The 20,399-nt window shown below is 37.4% G+C and overlaps 1 protein-coding gene and 1 long non-coding RNA gene across 2 annotated transcripts; one reads left to right on the top strand and one right to left on the bottom strand.

Moving 5' to 3' along the window:
- The first annotated feature begins 899 nt into the window (after positions 1-899).
- Positions 900-1,755, top strand: LOC125261245 (complement C1q-like protein 4). The gene is made up of 3 exons (XM_048179861.1): positions 900-920; positions 1,016-1,147; positions 1,349-1,755. Exons 2-3 carry the CDS (start codon positions 1,045-1,047, stop codon positions 1,627-1,629), a joined length of 384 nt encoding a protein of 127 aa, XP_048035818.1. The 5' UTR covers positions 900-920; positions 1,016-1,044; the 3' UTR covers positions 1,630-1,755.
- Positions 1,756-19,352: 17,597 nt separating this feature from the next.
- On the bottom strand, positions 19,353-20,307 carry LOC125261244. The gene is made up of 2 exons (XR_007183258.1): positions 20,101-20,307; positions 19,353-19,474 (listed from the first exon to the last, which is right to left on the bottom strand). It is a non-coding gene; the product is annotated as an uncharacterized LOC125261244 (long non-coding RNA).
- Between the last annotated feature and the right edge of the window lie 92 nt (positions 20,308-20,399).

Here is a 20,399-nt window from a genome sequence, read left to right as displayed (position 1 = left end):
GTTTTATTAAGTTAGGTCCAATAAATACTATTAAACAGATACTTAAACCTGTGCTAGTGTACAGATCCAATAATCCATTCACATGCTTTAAGGTTGCCAACCACTGAGCTATATACATTTAAATAGAGAGAGAGAGAGAGAGAGAGAGAGAGAGTTGAGTCCAAGTTATTTTCTGTGGACATCAGAATAGAGATAAACATCTACTTAACCTGAAACATCTCTTTGATTATATGATTAACATTTAACTTTAACTACTTATTTATCTGAAGCAATATAAATCGTGTACAAAAGACAGTAAATCAGGACACTATAAAAGGAACATGAGAGGCTGTGAGGATGACAGAGCAAGAGCTGAAAACAAACATCAGTGAAGAATGAAGGCTTTAGTATGTATACTGCTGCTGTTGGAAACCTTTGTGTTTGTCGTCCAGCAGCAGGTAGATGGAGGACTCAATGAGAATGAGATCAGTCAACAGATCAGCTCTGAGGACGGAAGACAGAATCCACCTCAAACAGACACTTTGAGAGCTGAAGCTTCAACTGACAGCCAACAATACTGTGATCTGGGCATCCCTGACATCCATACAGCACTGAGAGAACTGACTGCCACCGTTACAGAGCAGAAAGGAAACATCAGAGAACTGACCGCCACCGTTACAGAGCAGAAAGAAAACATCAGAGAACTGAGGGATGAGATGAAGAAGAAAAATGAAGGTACTTCACCAAAACATTAACTCTTTTATCAACACCTGCAATACATTGTATAATGTAAATGTTAGTATAAAGTTGAGTGTATACTGTGTAAATTGTGTTATCTGTTACAATAATCAGTGAAAATGTCATTTAACAGAATCTTTATTCTTTCACAGAAATTTCAAATCTTACTCTGAGTCAAGAGGAGTTGAGAAAGGAAAATAGAGGTGAAAGTGTGCTTGAATGATGTTAAATTCAGTGTATTCATTCTCAGTGTAATACAGTAATATATCACAATATTGCTTATGTTTTTCAATAACAGACAGAGAAATAGCTTTTTCAGCTGCACTGATGGAATCTGGCAGTGGATATATTGGTCCTTTTACCACTGAAATCACACTAACCTACAGGAAAGTCTTCACAAACATAGGGAACGCCTACAACCCAATTACAGGTAATTATCAATGAAATGGAGTCATAAAACTCAGTTTATAGTAATGAAAACCTTCTGCTCCATTCAGACCTCTCTGCAGTTGTGTAATGTGTATAAGAGAATTAAATGATCTGCCATCTTTCAAAACTATTACAGTGTGTTTGGTAATTAAACAATAATACAGGAAACAGCTGATTCTGTGTCTCTTGTTATGTGATTTAGGTATTTTCACAGCCCCACTGAAAGGAGCGTACATGTTCAGAATCTCTGTATATGGTCATGGTGGAACTGCAGCAACTGCAGACATTTATAAGAATGGAAAGCAGGTGGTTATTGCACATGATAATAGGCCTCAGAATGATTTAAACTCCTCGAATGGAGTTGTGTTGATCCTGGAGGTTGGAGATGTTGTCTATGTGAGACTTTGGTCTGGCAGGAGGATATTTGATAGCCAGAATAACCACAACACTTTCAGTGGTTATCTACTGTTTCCATTAAAATAACAGGAGCTTTGAAGAATGTGATTCCAATAATTCTGAACCTTCAGCGCATGATTTAAGATGAAAATCATGAAGAATCATTAACATATGAACCTGTATTAATGAGGACTAATGTGTGTTTGAAATTTGCAGTAAATTACTGTATAAATTCAGTATAATACACTATATTCATAAGTTCTGATCTGTCTATACATGTAAGTTTGTATAAAGAGCTTCAGCACTGAGACAGACAGGACCCATGAATATCACATGTGACTCAAAAGTGTTTTGTTAAAGTAGTAAATCTAGAATGTTTTTTTTTTTAAGTGCGTCTTGTTACTGATCCTTGATCTGTATCTCTTCATCCTACATAAATAAGAGAATAAAGAGACATTATGGCATTTTATTTTCCTCATATTTTCATGAACATTTCCCCATCAAACCAGCTGTACAATAATATGTTAAGTCAATCATGTTTGTTTTGAAGTCATGATATCATATTTGTGTGTTATAACAATGGCACTGTCATGTAATGCATGACATGCAGTTTTCACTTAATTTACAGTTTTTGTCTCTAAAGTCTACAGGAAAGTCTCTAAAGGAAATCAAACAAGCCTGGTTCCATAAGGGAACTGTGGGACAAAAGGGGAAGGTCTTCCACTACTACAGTATACAATCCAGCATCTAATGTAACAGTAGATCAAAGGCTAATCCCATTTTCATTTAGACAGTACATTATATGCCTAGCAAGTGAGTGAAGTATGTCATCAATCTAAAGATAGTTAAGATGAAGCTAACCATGATGTGAACCATATTAAAAATCACTTCCAAAAGAGCTTCTCAACATGAAAAACCAAAAGGCAAATTTGCCTTGATCTTTTGACATATAAGAGTTCTTTGAACCATTAAAACATAGTGCAAGTTTCATAGTTTAAAATGTCTTCCTCATTATAAACAAAGCATTTATTTTAAGGGGACCTATTATGCAAAATTCACTTTTATAAGGTGTTTGAACACTGATGTGTGTCCGCGGGATGTGAGAACAACCAGCCTACTGTTATAGTGTTAGTTACTAGAAGTTGTTTGTGTTATTATTTGTACATATAAAATAACTGAGTTCTCATCCAATCAGATGTGGCTACGTCATTATGCAGGCATTAGTTCAGAGCTTGTTTATGTTTAACGTCAGTAAGCTCACAGGTTCTGGTGCGGATGGTTGTGTTCAAACCCATCAGTGCTGGGCAAGAGCATAAATCCTCCATTGTTGTACCGTGTGTCTTAATAAGTGAAGTAAAGTTCCTGAAAGGGATTCTCTTTGTTGTGTGCTTCTCTACACGCCTCCACTGACACTGATCATCCAAACACGAGAGAGAGCACAACACTATAATGGTAAAAACCCACTCACTCGTTTTTACAATTCCCATAAATCTAGAGCTGTCTCTTCAAACAAGCTGATTCAGATTCCCTCCTACAATGACGTCATTATAGGGAGAATCCCCGCCCACAGCCGATGATGATCTACCCTATTAGCATCGACACGGCCCGGAGTCAAAGAACTTATACTGACAAGAAGTGAAAGCCAATAGAATGTTCCATTACAACACCAGCATCCAGCAGCAGCCCTACACTTCCACCATTTTGGGGTGAAAGCGACTTGGCAGTCTACTGTCACTAAGGCAATATCAGCTGCTTTGATAAAAAAAAAAAAAAAAGTACATTAAAGCTGAAATCCAACCTGAATGATGACAACACAGAATAACGTACTATCACTAGTGATCATCAAATCCTTTTAACAGTTTATTTTACAGAGTTTGTGTTTAAGTCTTCCACTTCTTTTTCTCCACAAATGTAGCATATGCACACTAGTGATGGGAAGTTCGGATCATTTTACTGACTCTGACTTTTGAGTCTCGTTCAACAAAACGAACGAATCTTTTTTCGAGTCATTTCGTTCATTTCGTTCATTTTAGCAAAATGTAATTAAAATGTTACGTGTTACTTCCCCAACACATCTACTACTTACGCAAACGTTGATCCCACTACAAACAATACAAAACTACAATGCTATAAGATTCAGAAATGATTAATTCATTAGGCTACCTGGGTCTTCAGTTTATGACAAGCTGATTAAGCTCACCTCACCTCTTGTCTGACAAGTCTTCGGGTTTAAGTCATTCCTTAATGACGTGACAGGCAGTCCCATGCTAAACCAATGCAGTCTGAGCCGGTAAGAGAATTGATTAGTTCATTTCATGAGTCTTTCGGGTTTTTGAGTCGTTCCTTAAACACGTGACAGACCCATACGCTAAACCAATGCATTCTGAGCCGGAAAGAGAATTGATTAGTTCTCTTCATGAGTCTTTCGGGTTTTGAGTCGTTCCTTAAACACGTGACAGACCCATACACTATTTCTGACATTTCTGTCACTGTTTTTGTTACTGTTTCTTGAGGATCTGTGGTGTGTTATTATAAATAAATAAAGCCCTGTTATAAATAAAATATTGATTAATTTATCTTTTTGACTGTCTATCTGTAAATAAACACTAGGCTATATAATAATATAATAATCCAAGCCTACAATACAAAGTATTTATAGCCTAGTTTGTTCATTTTTACTCCAATTTTGAGTTTGCTGTTATAATAATTGCTTTTCCTAGGCAGACTTGACATATTGGTCTAATATATGTATAAGAAGATTGCTCAAAAAGGACATAATGACATAAATTAAAAGCAAATAACATTTTGAATTTGAATTATTAATGTTAGTTTAAAACATCAAGGTTATGATAACTTCAGCTTTAACAGTTGTAACACAAACTCAAACAAAACTGGAGAGTTAACGTTATTTACTAATAAATATAATGTGCTTGGGTCACACAGCATAGTGTATGGGTATGTCACGTGATTAAGGAACGACTCAAAAACCCGAAAGACTCATGAAGAGAACTAATCAATTCTCTTTCCGGCTCAGAATGCATTGGCTTAGTGTATGGGTCTGTCACGTGTTTAAGGAAGGACTCAAAAACCCGAAAGACTCATAAAAAGAACTAATCAATTCTCTTTCCGGCTCAGAATGCATTGGCTTAGTGTATGGGTCTGTCACGTGATTAAGGAACGACTCAAAAACCCGAAAGACTCATAAAAAGAACTAATCAATTCTCTTTCCGGCTCAGAATGCATTGGTAGTGTATGGGTCTGTCACGTGATTAAGGAACGACTCAAAACCCGAAAGACTCATGAAATGAACTAATCAATTGAATCATCAGGTGAACTACTTCTAGCAGTACAGAACCTGTAGAATATTGCACATGCGCGACTGAACGAATCACCCCCCGAGACGACTCGTTCTTCCCGAGTCACATTAAAGATTCGTTCAAAATGAACGAATCGTTCAAGAACGACACATCACTAATGCACACGTATCAGGATAATCAATCAACTTTGGAGTTTTCAGAACGCTTTTGACCTGATGAACTGTGTTTGTAAATCACTAAATCGGCTCCGGCCGGCTGTGACTTTCGGCAGGTTTGTGGACCCGTGAGGGTAAACAGAAAACTCCAACTTCCTCACTTTGGTGACTTCAAAAGGAGCATGTTTTCTAGTGTTTAAATGAGTTTATTTGTGCTAGTGTGCATTTTAATGATGAAATTTTGTCTGTAAACCATAACTTCTTTTATATGCCTTTCTGATCTATCAAGTTTGATCTCTCCGTAAAGCTTCGGACTCGAGCTATTCACTGAGATAGGTCACATAGCTTTTTTCTATGTGTTTAATGATACTGTGAAGAAAGCACTCCATCTCGAAATCCGATCTGATAGTCATTAGGTATGTAAATTCAGCTTGGAGACCAAACAAAGAAATAACTCTAATAATCTATCCCAGACGTCACGGCGACCGCGCTGCCATCGCGCTCATCTTCGGGACCACCATCTTTCAGCGAAACTAGCTCTCAAGTCCTCAGTTCAAACCTTCCCGCGGAACGGAAGAAGCCAAAGAACTGCACCAGCGCTAAACTGAAATGACACGCACAACCAATGCAAGTATACTGCCGTTTCTCAATCTTAGATAATGAAACTGATTTCCGTGCTGGCTTCAAGGACTGTTTTGTAAGTTTTGCTATTTACCTTCTCTCTTTCCTTCCTTTCCTGTCTCTACGTTCCCTTTTGTATATATTTGTATATTTTTCTGTATTCTGTATTTAGACGTATCTGTAGTCGTAGCTGCGTATATTAAACACATAATTCATGCTCGATTGTTCTGTTTGTTCTTTCAACTGTAGACCAAGTCACTTTAACGTTTTTCGATCGTTTTATGCTTTGATGCTATAATAGGAATTTATTCTCGTGGCCAGAGAATAACTCCGTTCATAATATTCTATGAGAAGCAACGGTTTGCTGGACGAGCTGGTAGTTTCTCTAAATAATTATTGAACCTGAACTAATCATATATGTGATTAATTTTAATTTGTTGTAATTGATTCACAATATATGTTTAATTCCCCCTTGGGTCGGTATGTGCATAATAATTATTCATAAAGCCTTATGAATTATTATATTTATATTCCACCCATAAATTAATTAATAACTGTACGAACCGCTACATCATTACACAAAAAAACCTTTGCTCTCTAGAAACCCAGTCAATTTGGGTTCAAATTCTTTGAAGTTCAAGTATTAACATAATAAACACTGAATTAATACCAACATATGAAATTAAATTAAACATGCAATATATTTGACAATATATATAACAGCATATAACAGCTTGACAGTAAACTGTTTTTGCAGTGTTGTCTTATATTAATGTCCATTAAGCAAGACTATGTAAACAAAACAACACAGCCACTGTGTCCAAAAGTGGGAATTATGGGATAACAGACACAGCAATGCATCATGTTTTATAAGATCATTATGTTTGTAGCGTGATCCAGGGGATTAAAATGTACAATATATATTTCATACCTAGTGATACTCTTACACCGAGTAAGTAATAGTAATTTACTATAATTACTATTACTCCACTAGGTCTGAAATATATATTGTATGTTTTAACCCCCTGGATCACGCTACAAATATGATGATCCTAACTTTATTAATTATTATTTTATTAATTTACTATTAATAGTAAATGTGTAAAGTTGCATAAAATGGAAATACTCAATAAAGTAGGCTAACTACGTTACCTCAAATGTGTAATTGTTGGATTCCTCAGCTGAAACATAACAAACTAACAACATAAAAAATTGGGATGGGATGGGATGGGATGGGAGGGTGGGTGCCCTGAAGGCTGGCTAGGAGTGTCTTGGGCACAACGAGAAGTCTCCAGGGCGGTATCCAAAGGATCTAGGGAGCAGCAGGCAGTTCAGGAAGCCAGGGACATGCTATTAGCTCAGGGGGCCACCAGGGCTGTGGTAATTCAGGAAGCCAAGGGAGGTACAGGGGGCACTGGAGACTCAGGAACATGGTTCCCCCCCCACCCCCCTTCTTGTAACCATATGTGGTCTTGTAATTTTTAACAATGTATATCATGTTATGGTAAAATGCATCATGATATTATGAATTATGTTTCTATGGCCATGAAAAATATTGTTCTCTTAGAATTAATTAAAATTCAATATGGAATGTTTACAGTATGAAACTGATTTATCAAATGTAATTTTAATTTAGCTACATCAAATTAATCTGATGAACTGATTCAAATATTCATAATTAATCATCTTAATAAGTTTTGAATAATTATTAATATTTCCCCTTTGAGCTAATATCGCTACACTACTCAGCTGTGGTGGTCCGGTTTAAAATGCAGACAAACAACATTTTCACTGTTACTACAGCACATCCACATGAATCAGAAAAGACGCTCTGAATAAACATTTAACAATGATGTTAAAATACATCATCCAGATCGCTTCCACCCAGCACTGTCAGCAGTAAGATTTTGTGTCTGATAGCTCACACACGCTGCTGCATTCAAATAAATAAAAGTCACTGGTTCAAGTAAATAGAAGACACAGGCAAAGGGTAACTGATATCAACAAAACAGGTGTTGGCCTAAAAAAAACAATTTCATTATATGAGCCAAAGGTATCATACCACAGCAGAATGAGCAGGGTAATAACTGCATGCGATTCAAAAAAAGTCCTGGCACTCTCCATGTGCTAAAGCAGGACAATCGTGTCTCCATAAAGCAATTGCAAAATGGCATCTTTCAAAACGGACCGAAATCTGAGAGTGATGCCAGGTCAGATACAGTTGCGAGTAGTTTACTCCATAAAAAGGTCTACCTACCTTAAATCTTTTCAAGATCTTCCAAGGCAATCCAAAAGAAACGTCACATGTGGAGTGTGCTGGGCATTGATGTATCAAGAATGGAGTGATGGAAGTCACAATTACAATGACCATATTCTCATCACTAGGGGTGACTAGCAAATTGATTAGACTCATGATTTTTAGCAAATTCAGGATGATTCACAATTAGATTCTATTAATGATTCAATTAGATTTAGTGCATTCATAAGATTATTTAAATACTTCGCTGACAGAATTTTTGAGTGAGCTAATTCTTTAATTCGAATTAGAGACCTGCACTCCCGCGGGACCCAACGCAACGGAGCGTGGCGCGGGACAAAATGTGATGGGCGCGTGTGGTAAGACGCGCATGTGTGTGGGTTGCGGGAGAATCACATGATTCGCGGGACTCCCGCAAAATAGAAAAAGCTAAACATAAAATATCTAAAAATGAATACATTTTTCACATTTTGCAAAAAAGCATCAAGAGCAATTAATGTAAAATAAAAACGATTTACAGACGCAAGCACATGCGAGATTCTATTTATAACCTGTGTTTGCATTGTTTAGCAATGTAGCCAATCACAGACATGTTGATTTTTTGAGACGCAATGGTAAATCTTACCACTCAAAAGTTTTTAGGCCTCGTCTACACCTGGTATTGAGATGCAGTTTGGTCAATCACATCAAAAGTGGATGATGCTAAACACAGCTGTAAACGTCTACAATGTTTTGAGCTTGTCCACTTTCAAACATGTCCAGAGGTAGTTGAAAAACGCATTTGACCGGATTGCTTTCATAGTGTAGACGTTCATGTGGTCGAACAGCCCAGAAAAGAGCACCTAGTGATCTAATGCATAACAATTTGGGAAGCTCTGGTCAGACGGGATTTAAAATGTGTCTGCTGAAGATCTGAAGTTTAGCTTGAAGATGAAAAATTCACCAAGCACAGTGTTCTCTTACGAGATCAAAACAGAAACGAAAGCTGACACTCTCTGTATGTTTTCTCCAGTTGTGTTCATATGCAAATTGCATGAGCTTATGTCGTCCACTAGATCGGAAGATCTGAAAAAGCCTCTACCCACCCATAGACTCTCGAAAGTGGAAAAAAAAGAGACTGATTAAAACACCAGGTGTAAACGGGTATCTGTCTCCATCGTCTATTTATGATCCAATCGACCAAAATGCATCTTAATGCCAGTTGTAAACAGGGAGTTTCACATTTCTAATGATCATTCTTCTTTTGCTAGAAACAATGTCGCTGAAGCAGCTCCATAGGAACCTAAAGTCAGGAACACACCAAGCCGATAGTTGGCCGTCAGGCAGTTTTTGTTCACTGGCATTTGAAATGTTGAATTAGCGTCGGAGCTCGTCAGTCCGTCGGGCCATCTGATCATTCTGATTGGCTGTTCAGATACTGCCACCTGTTGACTCGGAAAGGCATTTCATCTTACGCAGGTGCAGAACGGACGTGATACTTGCCCGTCGGCTGCCGAGCGTTCGTTTGGTGTGTCGGAAATTTTGGACACAGATGCCACCGGCGTGAGCCAACCCCACAGTCTGTTTTTGTCGCCACTGGTTCGTCAGTGTCGGCTTGGTGTGTTCTGGCCTTTAACCCCTTAAGACCGGATGGAGCGTCGGCGCTCCCATTTGCGTGTCTCTCTTTAAAAGCCAATAAAAATTGAATCCATATAGGTAGCACAAAAATTCTTTTTGCATACAAAACCAGAGACTTTCAACTTTCATATCAAGCCTCCAACATGCTTCTGTTGCGTTGTTTTCACCCTCTAATGAGTCTGAGTAATATGCGTTTACAACAAAAATAGCACAGCCGCTAACTGAATACAAGTATGTATATTTCACGTGCTCATAACTTCATGAAAAATGCACAGATCATAAAAATGGCACATCAATATTTAAAGCAGATTCTCAAGATTAAAATGAATCCAAAAATCAATATAATATATTGCGTTGATCACAAGATATTACTCACGGAATGATTTAACATACTTGGCTAAAAACATGTCTCTCATCTCTCCGGGATGCAGTGTGTATCCAATGTTCCCGGACCCATCCATGTTCGTTTTCCAACGTGGAATAACACAAAATAGATATCATTTTAAAGCTTAGAATCTCATCTTTTTAATGCATCTAACCATTTTCATCAGAAAAAAAAACTCTAAAAAAGCCTTCAGGTCTTAAAGGGTTAAGTAAAAACACAGGACGAGTGAAGCCACAAGGACCAGAGTCCCGAGGGCCCAATGCCGATAAAGACATCTGAACAAGATCTGCTACATCTGAACAAGATCTGCTACATCTGCTAACAAGAGTTTAATGATCGTAACAACATGGAGTTACCATTTGGTAAAAAAGTGCCAAAAGCTGAACAGGTACAAAATGTACATTAACAAACAAAAAACTCCAAAGCCCGATGTCATGCTGACAAACACACTGGTGCCATTATATATCATAAATATAAAGGAATAAACAAGGAACTAAACAAGACAAGTGGAAACTAACTGAAACCATAGAAACATGATTAGTAACTACAGACCCTAATAGACACAAGAAATTTGAACTGAAACAAAAGAACAGAAAATATATCTAAATAAGAGTCTCTATCGAGGAACAAAAAATACAGGAGGAATGTGACAAAAGCAAAGGAGACGGTCAGGTGTGGATGAACACAATAAGAAATTATTAGCCTGAAAAATAGAGAGGTGGAAATAAGTTTATTTTTTGAGTGGAAAATCAGATTCAGCTGCAATGTAAATGTATAACCCTAATTTCACAAAGATACATATTTTCTGGTGCTGTTTTAAATTGCAGAGCCTCAGATCTGTATGACTTTACAGGTGTATCTGTAAGTGATAACAAAAGAAAAACCCATTGATTTTTGAAATGGCTCCTTCTTTAAACCTTGTCATACTGATAAACACTGCAGTTTCTTTCCAGAATGAGTTTGCAAATGCCATTTCAGGTCTCTCTGACATGGGAACTTCTCTCTGGTGAGAGTTATAACACAGTTCTCATAGCGTTTCCTGTCTGTGAAACTCTTTCTACACTGATGACATCTAAACCAGTTCTCTCTCTAATGAGTCCTCATGTGGTACTTAAGGTTATCTTTAAATCTAAAACTATTTCCACACTGACTACATATGAATGGTTTCTCTCCAGTGTGAGATCTCATGTGGACTTTAAGGTTTCCTTTATGTCTGAAACTCTTTCCACACTGTTGGCAGGTGTAAGGCTTCTCTCCAGTGTGAATTCTCATGTGGACTTTAAGGTATCCTTTATGTGTGAAACTCTTTCCACACTGTTGGCAGGTGAAAGGGCTCTGTCCAGTGTGAATTCTCATGTGGGCTGTAAGGCTTACTTTGCAACTGAAACTCTTTCCACACTGTTGGCAGGTGTAAGGCTTCTCTCCACTGTGAATTCTCATGTGGACTTTAAGGTTTCCTTTTTGTTTGAAATTCTTTCCACACTGTTGGCAGGTGAAAGAGCTCTTTCCAGTGTGTATTCCCATGTGCTCTTTAAGGTTTCCTTTTTCAGAAAAACTCTTTCCACACTGTTGGCAGGTGTAAGGCTTCTCTCCAGTGTGAACTCTCATGTGCCTGTTAAGGTTTTCTTTTCGGTTGAAACTCTTTCCACACTTTTGGCAGGTGAAAGAGCGCTCTCCAGTGTGAATTATCATGTGGAATTTAAAGCTTGCATGTTGACCGAAACTTACTCCACACTGTTGACAGGTGTAAGGTTTCTCTCCTGTGTGAGATCTCATGTGGATTTTAAGGTTTCCTTTATGTCTGAAACTCTTTCCACACTCTTGGCAGACAAATGGGCTCTCTCCAGTGTGAATTCTCATGTGGACTTTAAGGTTTCCTTTTCCACCAAAACTCTTTCCACATTGTTGGCAGATGAAAACACCCTGTCCAGTGTGACATCTCATGTGGACTTTAAGGCTACCTTTTTGAGTAAAACTCTTTCCACACTGTTGGCAGGTGAAAGCCTTCTCTCCATTATGAATTCTCATGTGGACATTAAAGTTTCCTTTACGACTGAAACTCTTTCCACACTGTTGGCAGGTGAAATAACCTTTAGTTCCTGTCTTTTGAGCTCTTTTTAGTGAGGAAGTCTTAGCCTGTGTCGATCTTTCTCCAGAAGTGAAATGCTGTTTATCATAATGGTTTTTCTCTTCTTTCCTTTCATTAAGTTCATGACTTGCCTCTTTCAGTGCCATCAGGTCTAGGGACAAAACAATTTAGACATTTAAAGCATCAGAACCAATAACATGTATGATCTATACCTTATCCTATCCTATGGATCAGGGATGGGCAGCTTTGGTCCTGGAGGGCCAGAGTCTTGCAGAGTTAGGTTTCATCCCTAATCAAATACATCTGCCTGTAATTCTCAAGGAGTCTTGAAGATTTAGGGTTAAAATTTTACAGGTGTGTTTGATCAAGGATGGAGCTAAACTCTGCAAAATAGTGGCCCTCCGGGACCAGAGTTGCCCATCCCGTCTACATACCTTATTCTCAATACACCAGTGGTTTTCAAACCTAGTCCAAGGGACCCACCACTGCACATTTTGTATGTCTCTCTTATTTATCTCATCTGGATAAGATCATACAAGGTAAGAACCTGACCAGTTATAAACCTAAATACACTAGAGTGAATTAAATTAATTAAAAGTTTACTATTCAAGTAGCAATAGAAGTTTGCTGTTGTAATGATGACAGCAGTACACAAAAGTATTAGCTGGTCCATGCTCCGGCGCGGTTAACTACTTCTGTATGGCCCAATTGAACCACACCTTAACCCCACTCTTCAAGCAAGCCAGCGCATGGTACAGAGGCACGGCATGGTACGGAATGATCACACTAATCAAATGAACCAGACTTTGGGGGTCAAATGTGCTTGGGCACGGTTAAGGTCGCCTGGTGCGAGTACATCCTCGTTTTTGTTTCAAGATATTTTAATTAAAAATAAAAAAATTCTATCAAAAATCTACACTGCTTAAAAAAAATTATAGGAACACTTTGTTAACACATCAGATCTAAATGGGGAAACAATGTCCCAGACGTGTTCTATTGGATTTAGGTCATGTGAGCGTGGGGGCCATTCAATGGTATCAATTACTTCATTCCTTCCAGGAACTTTCTGCATACTCTTGCCACATGAGGCCGGGCATTGTCATGCACCAGGAGGAACCCAGGACCCACTGCACCAGCATAGGGTCTGACAATGGGTCCAAGGATTTCATACCGATACCAGTCAGGGTGCCATTGTCTAGCCTGTTGAGGTCTGTGCATCCCTCCATGGATATGCCTCCCCAGACCTGATCACTGACCCACCACCAAACCAGTCATGCTGAACAATGTTACAGGCACCATAACATCTTCAACGGCTTTTCCAGACCCTTTCACGTCTGTCACATGTGCTCAGGGTGAAACTGCTCTAATCTGAAAATCACAGGTGATGCCAATTGAGCTCCACGGTGCCAGGCAGTGAGCACAGGGCCCACTAGAGCAGTGTTTCCCAACCACATTCCTGGAGGCACACCAACACTGCACATTTTGCATGTCTCCTTTGTCTGACACACCCATTTTAGAGTCACTACTAATGAGCTGATAACCCTAATCAGGTGTGTTTAATAGAGGAGACATGCAAAATGTGCAGTGCTGGTGTGCCTCCAGGAACATGGTTGGGAAACACTGCACTAGAGGACGTCAGGCCCTCTGGCCACCCTCATGAATTCTGTTTCTGATTGTTTGGTCAGAGACATTCACACAAGTGGCCTGCTGGAGGTCATTTTGTAGGGCTCTGGCAGTGCTCATCCTCTTCCTCCTTGCACAAGAAGCAGATACCGGTGCTATGTTCTACCAGTTTTGAGGTTAGTATGGGAACTCGACAGGGTTGTCCATTATCACCCCTTTTATTTGCTTTAGTAATAGAACCATTGGCAGAGGCAATTAGGGCGAATTAAGGCATACATGGCTTGATGATAGCTCACAAGCAGCATAAAATTAACCTCTATGCTGATGACATTCTTATTTTCCTATCTAAACCAGAAATATCCATAATTAATCTTATTGCTGTTAGTGCTTTTTCCAGTTATAGGATTAATTTTAGTAAATCTGAAGCCATGCCTCTAGGTAGCCTACAAGCTGTCACTTTAAGTTCAAACTTATTCCCATTCAGGAGGTCCCCTTCTGGCTTTGTATATCTGGGAATAAATATAACACCTAAATTTAACCAGATGTACAAGTCTAATTTTATTCCTTTTTAATCGTATTAAACTTGATCTAGAAAGATGGAATATCCTTCCCATTTCTTGGCAGGTATGCATTGCTCTTTATTATTATCTTATTATTATGTCCATTTCAAATGATTCCAATTCTTTTTCTGCAGAAAACATTTAAAGACATAGACAGATGGTTCAATTCTTTTATATGGGTTAATAAGAGACATCATCTTAAAGGTGCCATAGAATTGAAAATTGAATTTACCTTGGCATAGTTGAATAACAAGAGTTCAGTACATGGAAATGACATACAGTGATTCTCAAACTCCATTGTTTCCTCCTTCTTATGTAAATCTCATTTGTTTAAAAGACCTCCGAAGAACTGGCGAATCTCAACATAACACCGACTGTTACGTAACAGTCGGGATCATTAATATGTACGCCCCCAATATTTGCATATGCCAGCCCATGTTCAAGGCATTACACAAGGGCAGGCAGTATTAACGTCTGGATCTGTGCACAGCTGAATCATCAGACTAGGTAAGCAAGCAAGGACAATAGCAAAACATGGCAGATGGAGCAATAATAACTGACATGATCCATGATATCATGATATTTTTAGTGATATTTGTAAATTGTCTTTCTAAATGTTTCGTTAGCTTGTTGCTAATGTACTGTTAAATGTGGTTAAAGTTACCATCGTTTATTACTGTATTCACGGAGACAAGAGCCGTCGCCATTTTCATTTTTAAACACTTGCAGTCTGTATGATTCATAAACACAACTTCATTCTTTATAAATCTCTCCAACAGTGTGTAATGTTAGCTTTAGCCACGTTAGCCTCAAACTCATTCAGAATCAAATGTAAACATCCAAATAAATACTATACTTACATGATCTGACGCATGCATGCAGCATGCATGACGAACATTTTGTAAAGATCCATTTTGAGGGTTATATTAGCTGTGTGAACTTTGTTTATGCAATGTATTAGAGTCGCAAGCTCGGGGGCGGGGAGCACAAGGATTTAAAGGGGAAGTAGCCTGAATCGACGCATTTATAATGATGTCCCAAAATAGGCAGTTACAAAAATTAATAAAAAAAAAATCTATGGGGTATTTTGAGCTGAAACTTCACAGACACATTCAGTTGACACCTTAGACTTATATTACATCTTGTGAAAAAGCATTCTAGGGCACCTTTAAGATTAATATATTGCGTCTACCAGAGGATTTGGGTGGCCTTGGTTTCCCAGATATTAGAAAGTACCAATTGAGTGCCCATTTACGTCACAAAACTACATGGATATCAGAAGACCCAACTTCATTATGGCTGGACATAGAGACTGCTCAGTCACAGGTCCCTTTTCAGAATTTGCTCTTTCTAAAAAAACTGAAGACTGCTAGAGTAGCTTCTGCAAACCCTGTTACTGTTAATTCTGTAAAAGCTTGGCAGTCCGTTAGGCGACTTGAAGGGAAATCATGTCTAACATCAATTTATATTCCAATATGTAATAATCTTGATTTTCCTCCGGGTGTCAGTGATTTACGTTTTCAACAGTTGGCTCTTAAGGGGATTTTTAAGCTTAAAGATAATGATATTCTGATGTCCTTTAGTCAGATTTCCCAAAAATATGACCTGGATAGACAAGATTTTTTTCCGTTACTTACAAATAAGACATTATATTCAAAAGGATACTACACTGCTTTCAAATGTAAGTTACTCAGAAAGAGAGAAACAACTTTTTGAGATTCGTTCAGTCAGATCTATAAGTTTATTTTATGGAATTCTGTCAGAGTATGCGGTGACTTCCAATTTTCTTAAAACAATCTGGGAAAGGGAGCTTAATATTCAAATATCAGATGAAGAATGGAACATGCTTTGGAAAAATGCAAAGAACTTGAGCGTATGCAATAAAGTGAGAGCTATTCAGCTCAAGATTCTTCATAGAGCTCATATCTCTCCCTCTCAGCGTAGCACATTTAGGGCTAATGTCTCTCCTTTTTGTTCTAAATGCAAGATAGAAATTGGTAATCTTACTCATTGTTTGTGGTTCTGTAATAAGATAAAGCGGTTCTGGTTGGATGTTTCTGTAGAACTGAATAAAATACTGGGTGTTTCTTTGGTTCCAGATCCAGCGTCTTACCTACTGGGAATGTCTTCTCCTATAGGTCTTGATAAGAATAAGATTAGACTTTTCAATCTTCTAATTTTCTGTGCCAGAAAATGTATACTTCTACAATGGATCTCAAATAGAGCCCCCTCTATTAAGATGTGGCATCGAACTATTCTTGAATATGTGTCACTGGATTATCTGACTTGTATATTACATGATAAGAGTGGTGTATTTCATAAAATTTAGGAACCTTTTCTGGCATATGTTGATGGTGACATTACGTCCATCTTGATGAGAGGATTGATGTAGGGTAGGCGACCATGGGTGTCCTGGTTGATTTTGTTATTTAATGTTTGTGCATTATTATTACTTTTCTTTCCTGACTTGTATATATAAACATATACATTGGAATCTAATATGTAAAAAAAAAAAAAAAAAAAAAAAAAAAAACCTCCTTTTATCTGAGCTGAATGGTTTTTTTTTTTGTTTGCTTGTTTTTTCTTTCTCCCTTTTGTTCTAATTGTTGTTATATTGCATTTGTATAAAAGAAAAAGTGAAAATCAAAACATATTTCAAAAAAACAAACAAACAAAAAAAGTTAAATGCACCTAATTTAGATTTTTTTTGGGCACTTGACATTTGGCCAGAAATATTAAAGGGTTAGTTCACCCAAAAATGAAATTGTGACCACATTTCCCAACTGATAAGAGCTGCTCTTTTTGTTGCATGAGAAACAGCAAACGAAAGCGAAACAAAAGCATGCTACTCTGCACAATGCGGACTGTTTATCTGCACGAGGCCACAAACTTAGAGATCGGCTCGCGGCCCAATCTCGATCACGTGACACAGTTACTACACAGTACTGGTAGATCCAGTGAAGAAAATGTTTGAAATTGCAGCAGCATTAGTAACATCACTGCAAGATCTAGTGATAAGCATTCAAATTCAGTGCAGAATTCTCTGTTATAAATCATAGATATCAATCAATTCAAAGATATCAATCAATTCAAAGATATCAATATCAAAATGGACTGACGTAAAAACCAGGAGAAATATTGAGCCATGAACAAACAAGTTATAGAAGGCGTTTCCGTCCACAAATCACCAACATTCACCATGGATTCAATGTAGTAATGCTAACTGTAACCATGGTATTGTGGCAGAAATAGTCATCAGTTTTTACATTATTCATTTCAGGGTTCGTAGATTGAAATTAAAGCACTTTAAGGACTTTCAGAAGCTTCATACTTTTTCCAGCACTTTAAATATCTAAATATTATACAGTTTAAATGTTGTTTTTAATGTGATGACCAAAAACATTAGTTGTTCATCAATCTGAGATTGCCCCAATTTGTAAAAAAAAAAAAAAAAAAAAAAAAAAGTTTCAAGATGTAGCAAAACAAAAAAAGACATAAAATTACCAATACAGCCAGTAGATGGCAACAAAGGAGCACTTTGGTTTATTAGAAATTTCCACTCCCTAATATATCTATTTTTCCACACAATTTGATATTACATTTTTTTGCGTATAAATCACCAAAAAAATGTTTGTCCAACTTTGACACCTTTGTTTTAACTTAAGTATTAACACTGACAGAACATGTACATCACAGAGATGTCTATATGAGGTCTGCATTTACATCTGCAATATGTCTCTTAAACATTTTCTGCCAGATGGTGTAAATAGGCTTACAAAATGCCTTTAAGATATTAATGATTAAGAATGTGTGTAAAACTGCTTTTTCTAGGACGTTTATCAGATGTGAGTACACACATCTCTGTCAGAACGTCGGACTCGGCCAATAATGAGCTGCATTCAGAAGAACCTGGAAGCGCTGCAATGTTACTACAGCATCAACCAGACATGTTCACAAGCCCCTGCGGTCAAGTCCAAGTCAAGTCTCAAGTCTTTGAGGTCCAAGTCTCAAGTTTTTGAGGTCTAAGTCCAAGTCAAGTCTCAAGTCTTTGAGGTATAAGTCTCAAGTTTTTGAGGTCTAAGTCCAAGTCAAGTCTCAAGTTTTTGAGGTCCAAGTCAAGTCTCAAGTCTTTGAGGTCCAAGTCTCAAGTTTTTGAGGTCTAAGTCCAAGTCAAGTCTCAAGTCTTTGAGGTCCAAGTCAAGTCAAGTCTCAAGTCTTTGAGGTCCAAGTCTCAAGTCAAGTCTCAAGTTTTTGAGGTCCAAGTCAAGTCAAGTCTCAAGTCTTTGAGGTCCAAGTCAAGTCAAGTCTCAGGTCTTTAGGGGTCCAAGTGAAGTCTCAAATCAAGTCTTTGTTCTATTTTTATCAATATATTTTTTCAGCTAGTTGTTATTGTAATTAACAGTGTATTTAAATATCAAAACAGATCTGTGGAAATTAGTCAGGCGGACAGGGTCATAAAATGCGCATGGAAGTGTTCGTCCAATCCAGATACAATTTAACATGGTAAATTTGGATATTATATTTAATAATAATTATTAAATACTTGGGCAAAAAAAAATTAAAAAAAAATGAAAAGGACAAGTACTTCTTGAAAAAGGACCATAAGCAAGCCTTTTAACTGTGCAACACCACAGTTTCCCTTCAGATTAATTGATTGATTTTCAAATGAAATTACAAAGTTTATGGCAAGGTAAGGCTTGGCTATATATGTTATTATGTGTTGCTAATTTAACAAGTTTTCTAATGGGTGATGAATTTGAGTGCCTTAGGATGCGGCACACGCTCGATGGCTTGGTGTGTTTAGAGATTATTCGTGATATTTGCTGCTGCAGCACATATTTGAGATTGGATAGTAAAATGAGGTGTTTCTTGCCATCGTGTGGGGTAGTAAATAGAGAATGTAATCGGGAATGTCACGCCAAAAGACTTGCAAGTCTCTGTCTTCAAGTCTAAGTCAAGTCTCAGGTTAGTCCAAGTCAAGTCGCAAGTCGTTTATTTTTGCGACTTAAGTGCGAATTGAGTCCAAGTTAATAAGGATCAAATGACTAAGTTCAGCTTTGAGAATGAAACCAACCTGTTTGTTCCTCAGTTTCTTCATGTTTCACACTGAATGTTTCTTCAATCTTCATGTCTTCAATCTCCTCTTTAATAAAGTCCATCTTTGTTTGTTCCTCAGTTTCTTCTTGTTTAATTCTGAATGTTTCTTCAATCTTCATATCTTCAGTCTCCTCTTTAAAAAACGCCATCTTTATAATAGTGTATCACAAGGATCTCAGTCGCTTCACCAGGAGTTTTCTGTGTGTTTGTCCTGTTTGAAATGGGAATAATTAACAGAAAGAAAAATAAATCAAAACTAAATCTCAGTCAGATCTTGTTCAGTAGTTCAGTGCACTTGTAGAGAGAGTCAGAGTGAGAGTAAATGGACTTAAATGATCTGATTAGACTAAAAGAACAAACTATACCTAGGCACTTCATATTAGGCATTTATGATCTACATTTGGTATTTAATGAATTAGATTACATTTAAATGATTACACTTTAATGAAAGTATTAGCAGTTGGTTTGTAAAGGTTGTCATTTCACATGTTATTGTTTGTTGTTCTCGTTCATTCACACGGTTTGAGCAGCACGAGTCGTGATTCACGGATTTCAAATCACTGAATCATTTCGCAAAGTATTTGAATCATTTGTCTAAAATCTGTTTCTCCATCACTTCTCGCCAGTGACCGAATTAGTGTTTATGATAAACTGATTCAGCGAAATGAGAAGCAACATTACTTGACTTAAGTTTATTTTACACAAAATATCATTCATTAAAGTTAAATAAAGCATTATAATGTTGTATTCAATTTAAAAAATAACAAATTTAGCATCGTCTGTAAAACACGGAACTGTTTCTTTAGATTTTTAAAAGATTAAATTATTAAAACAAACCTTTCTTTAGCCGAATTACAACGGGAGCAGGAGCGCGGCGCCGCCTTATGACGTCACGTCATCAAACCAAAACAAAAGTCCCGTTCACACGCTGCTGTCTACAACCACAGAAGTGCATAGAAATTTACTATTTTATTTTTTACCAGATCATCTCTGTATTAAAAAATTAAAATAGTGATACATGTGATAAAAACAAACATGAGTTCATAAAGCAGAGTTTGAATGTGTCTGAACTGAATAAGATTCCATGTGTTTTTACCAATATTAAAAATGTAAACATATAAAGTTGAGTCAAAAAT

The sequence above is a fragment of the Megalobrama amblycephala genome, unplaced genomic scaffold, assembly GCF_018812025.1.
Source record: "Megalobrama amblycephala isolate DHTTF-2021 unplaced genomic scaffold, ASM1881202v1 scaffold379, whole genome shotgun sequence".
In the NCBI taxonomy this organism is placed as follows: domain Eukaryota; kingdom Metazoa; phylum Chordata; class Actinopteri; order Cypriniformes; family Xenocyprididae; genus Megalobrama; species Megalobrama amblycephala.
Note: the sequence above shows the minus strand (reverse complement) of the source record. Positions and strands in the feature narration are given on the sequence as shown.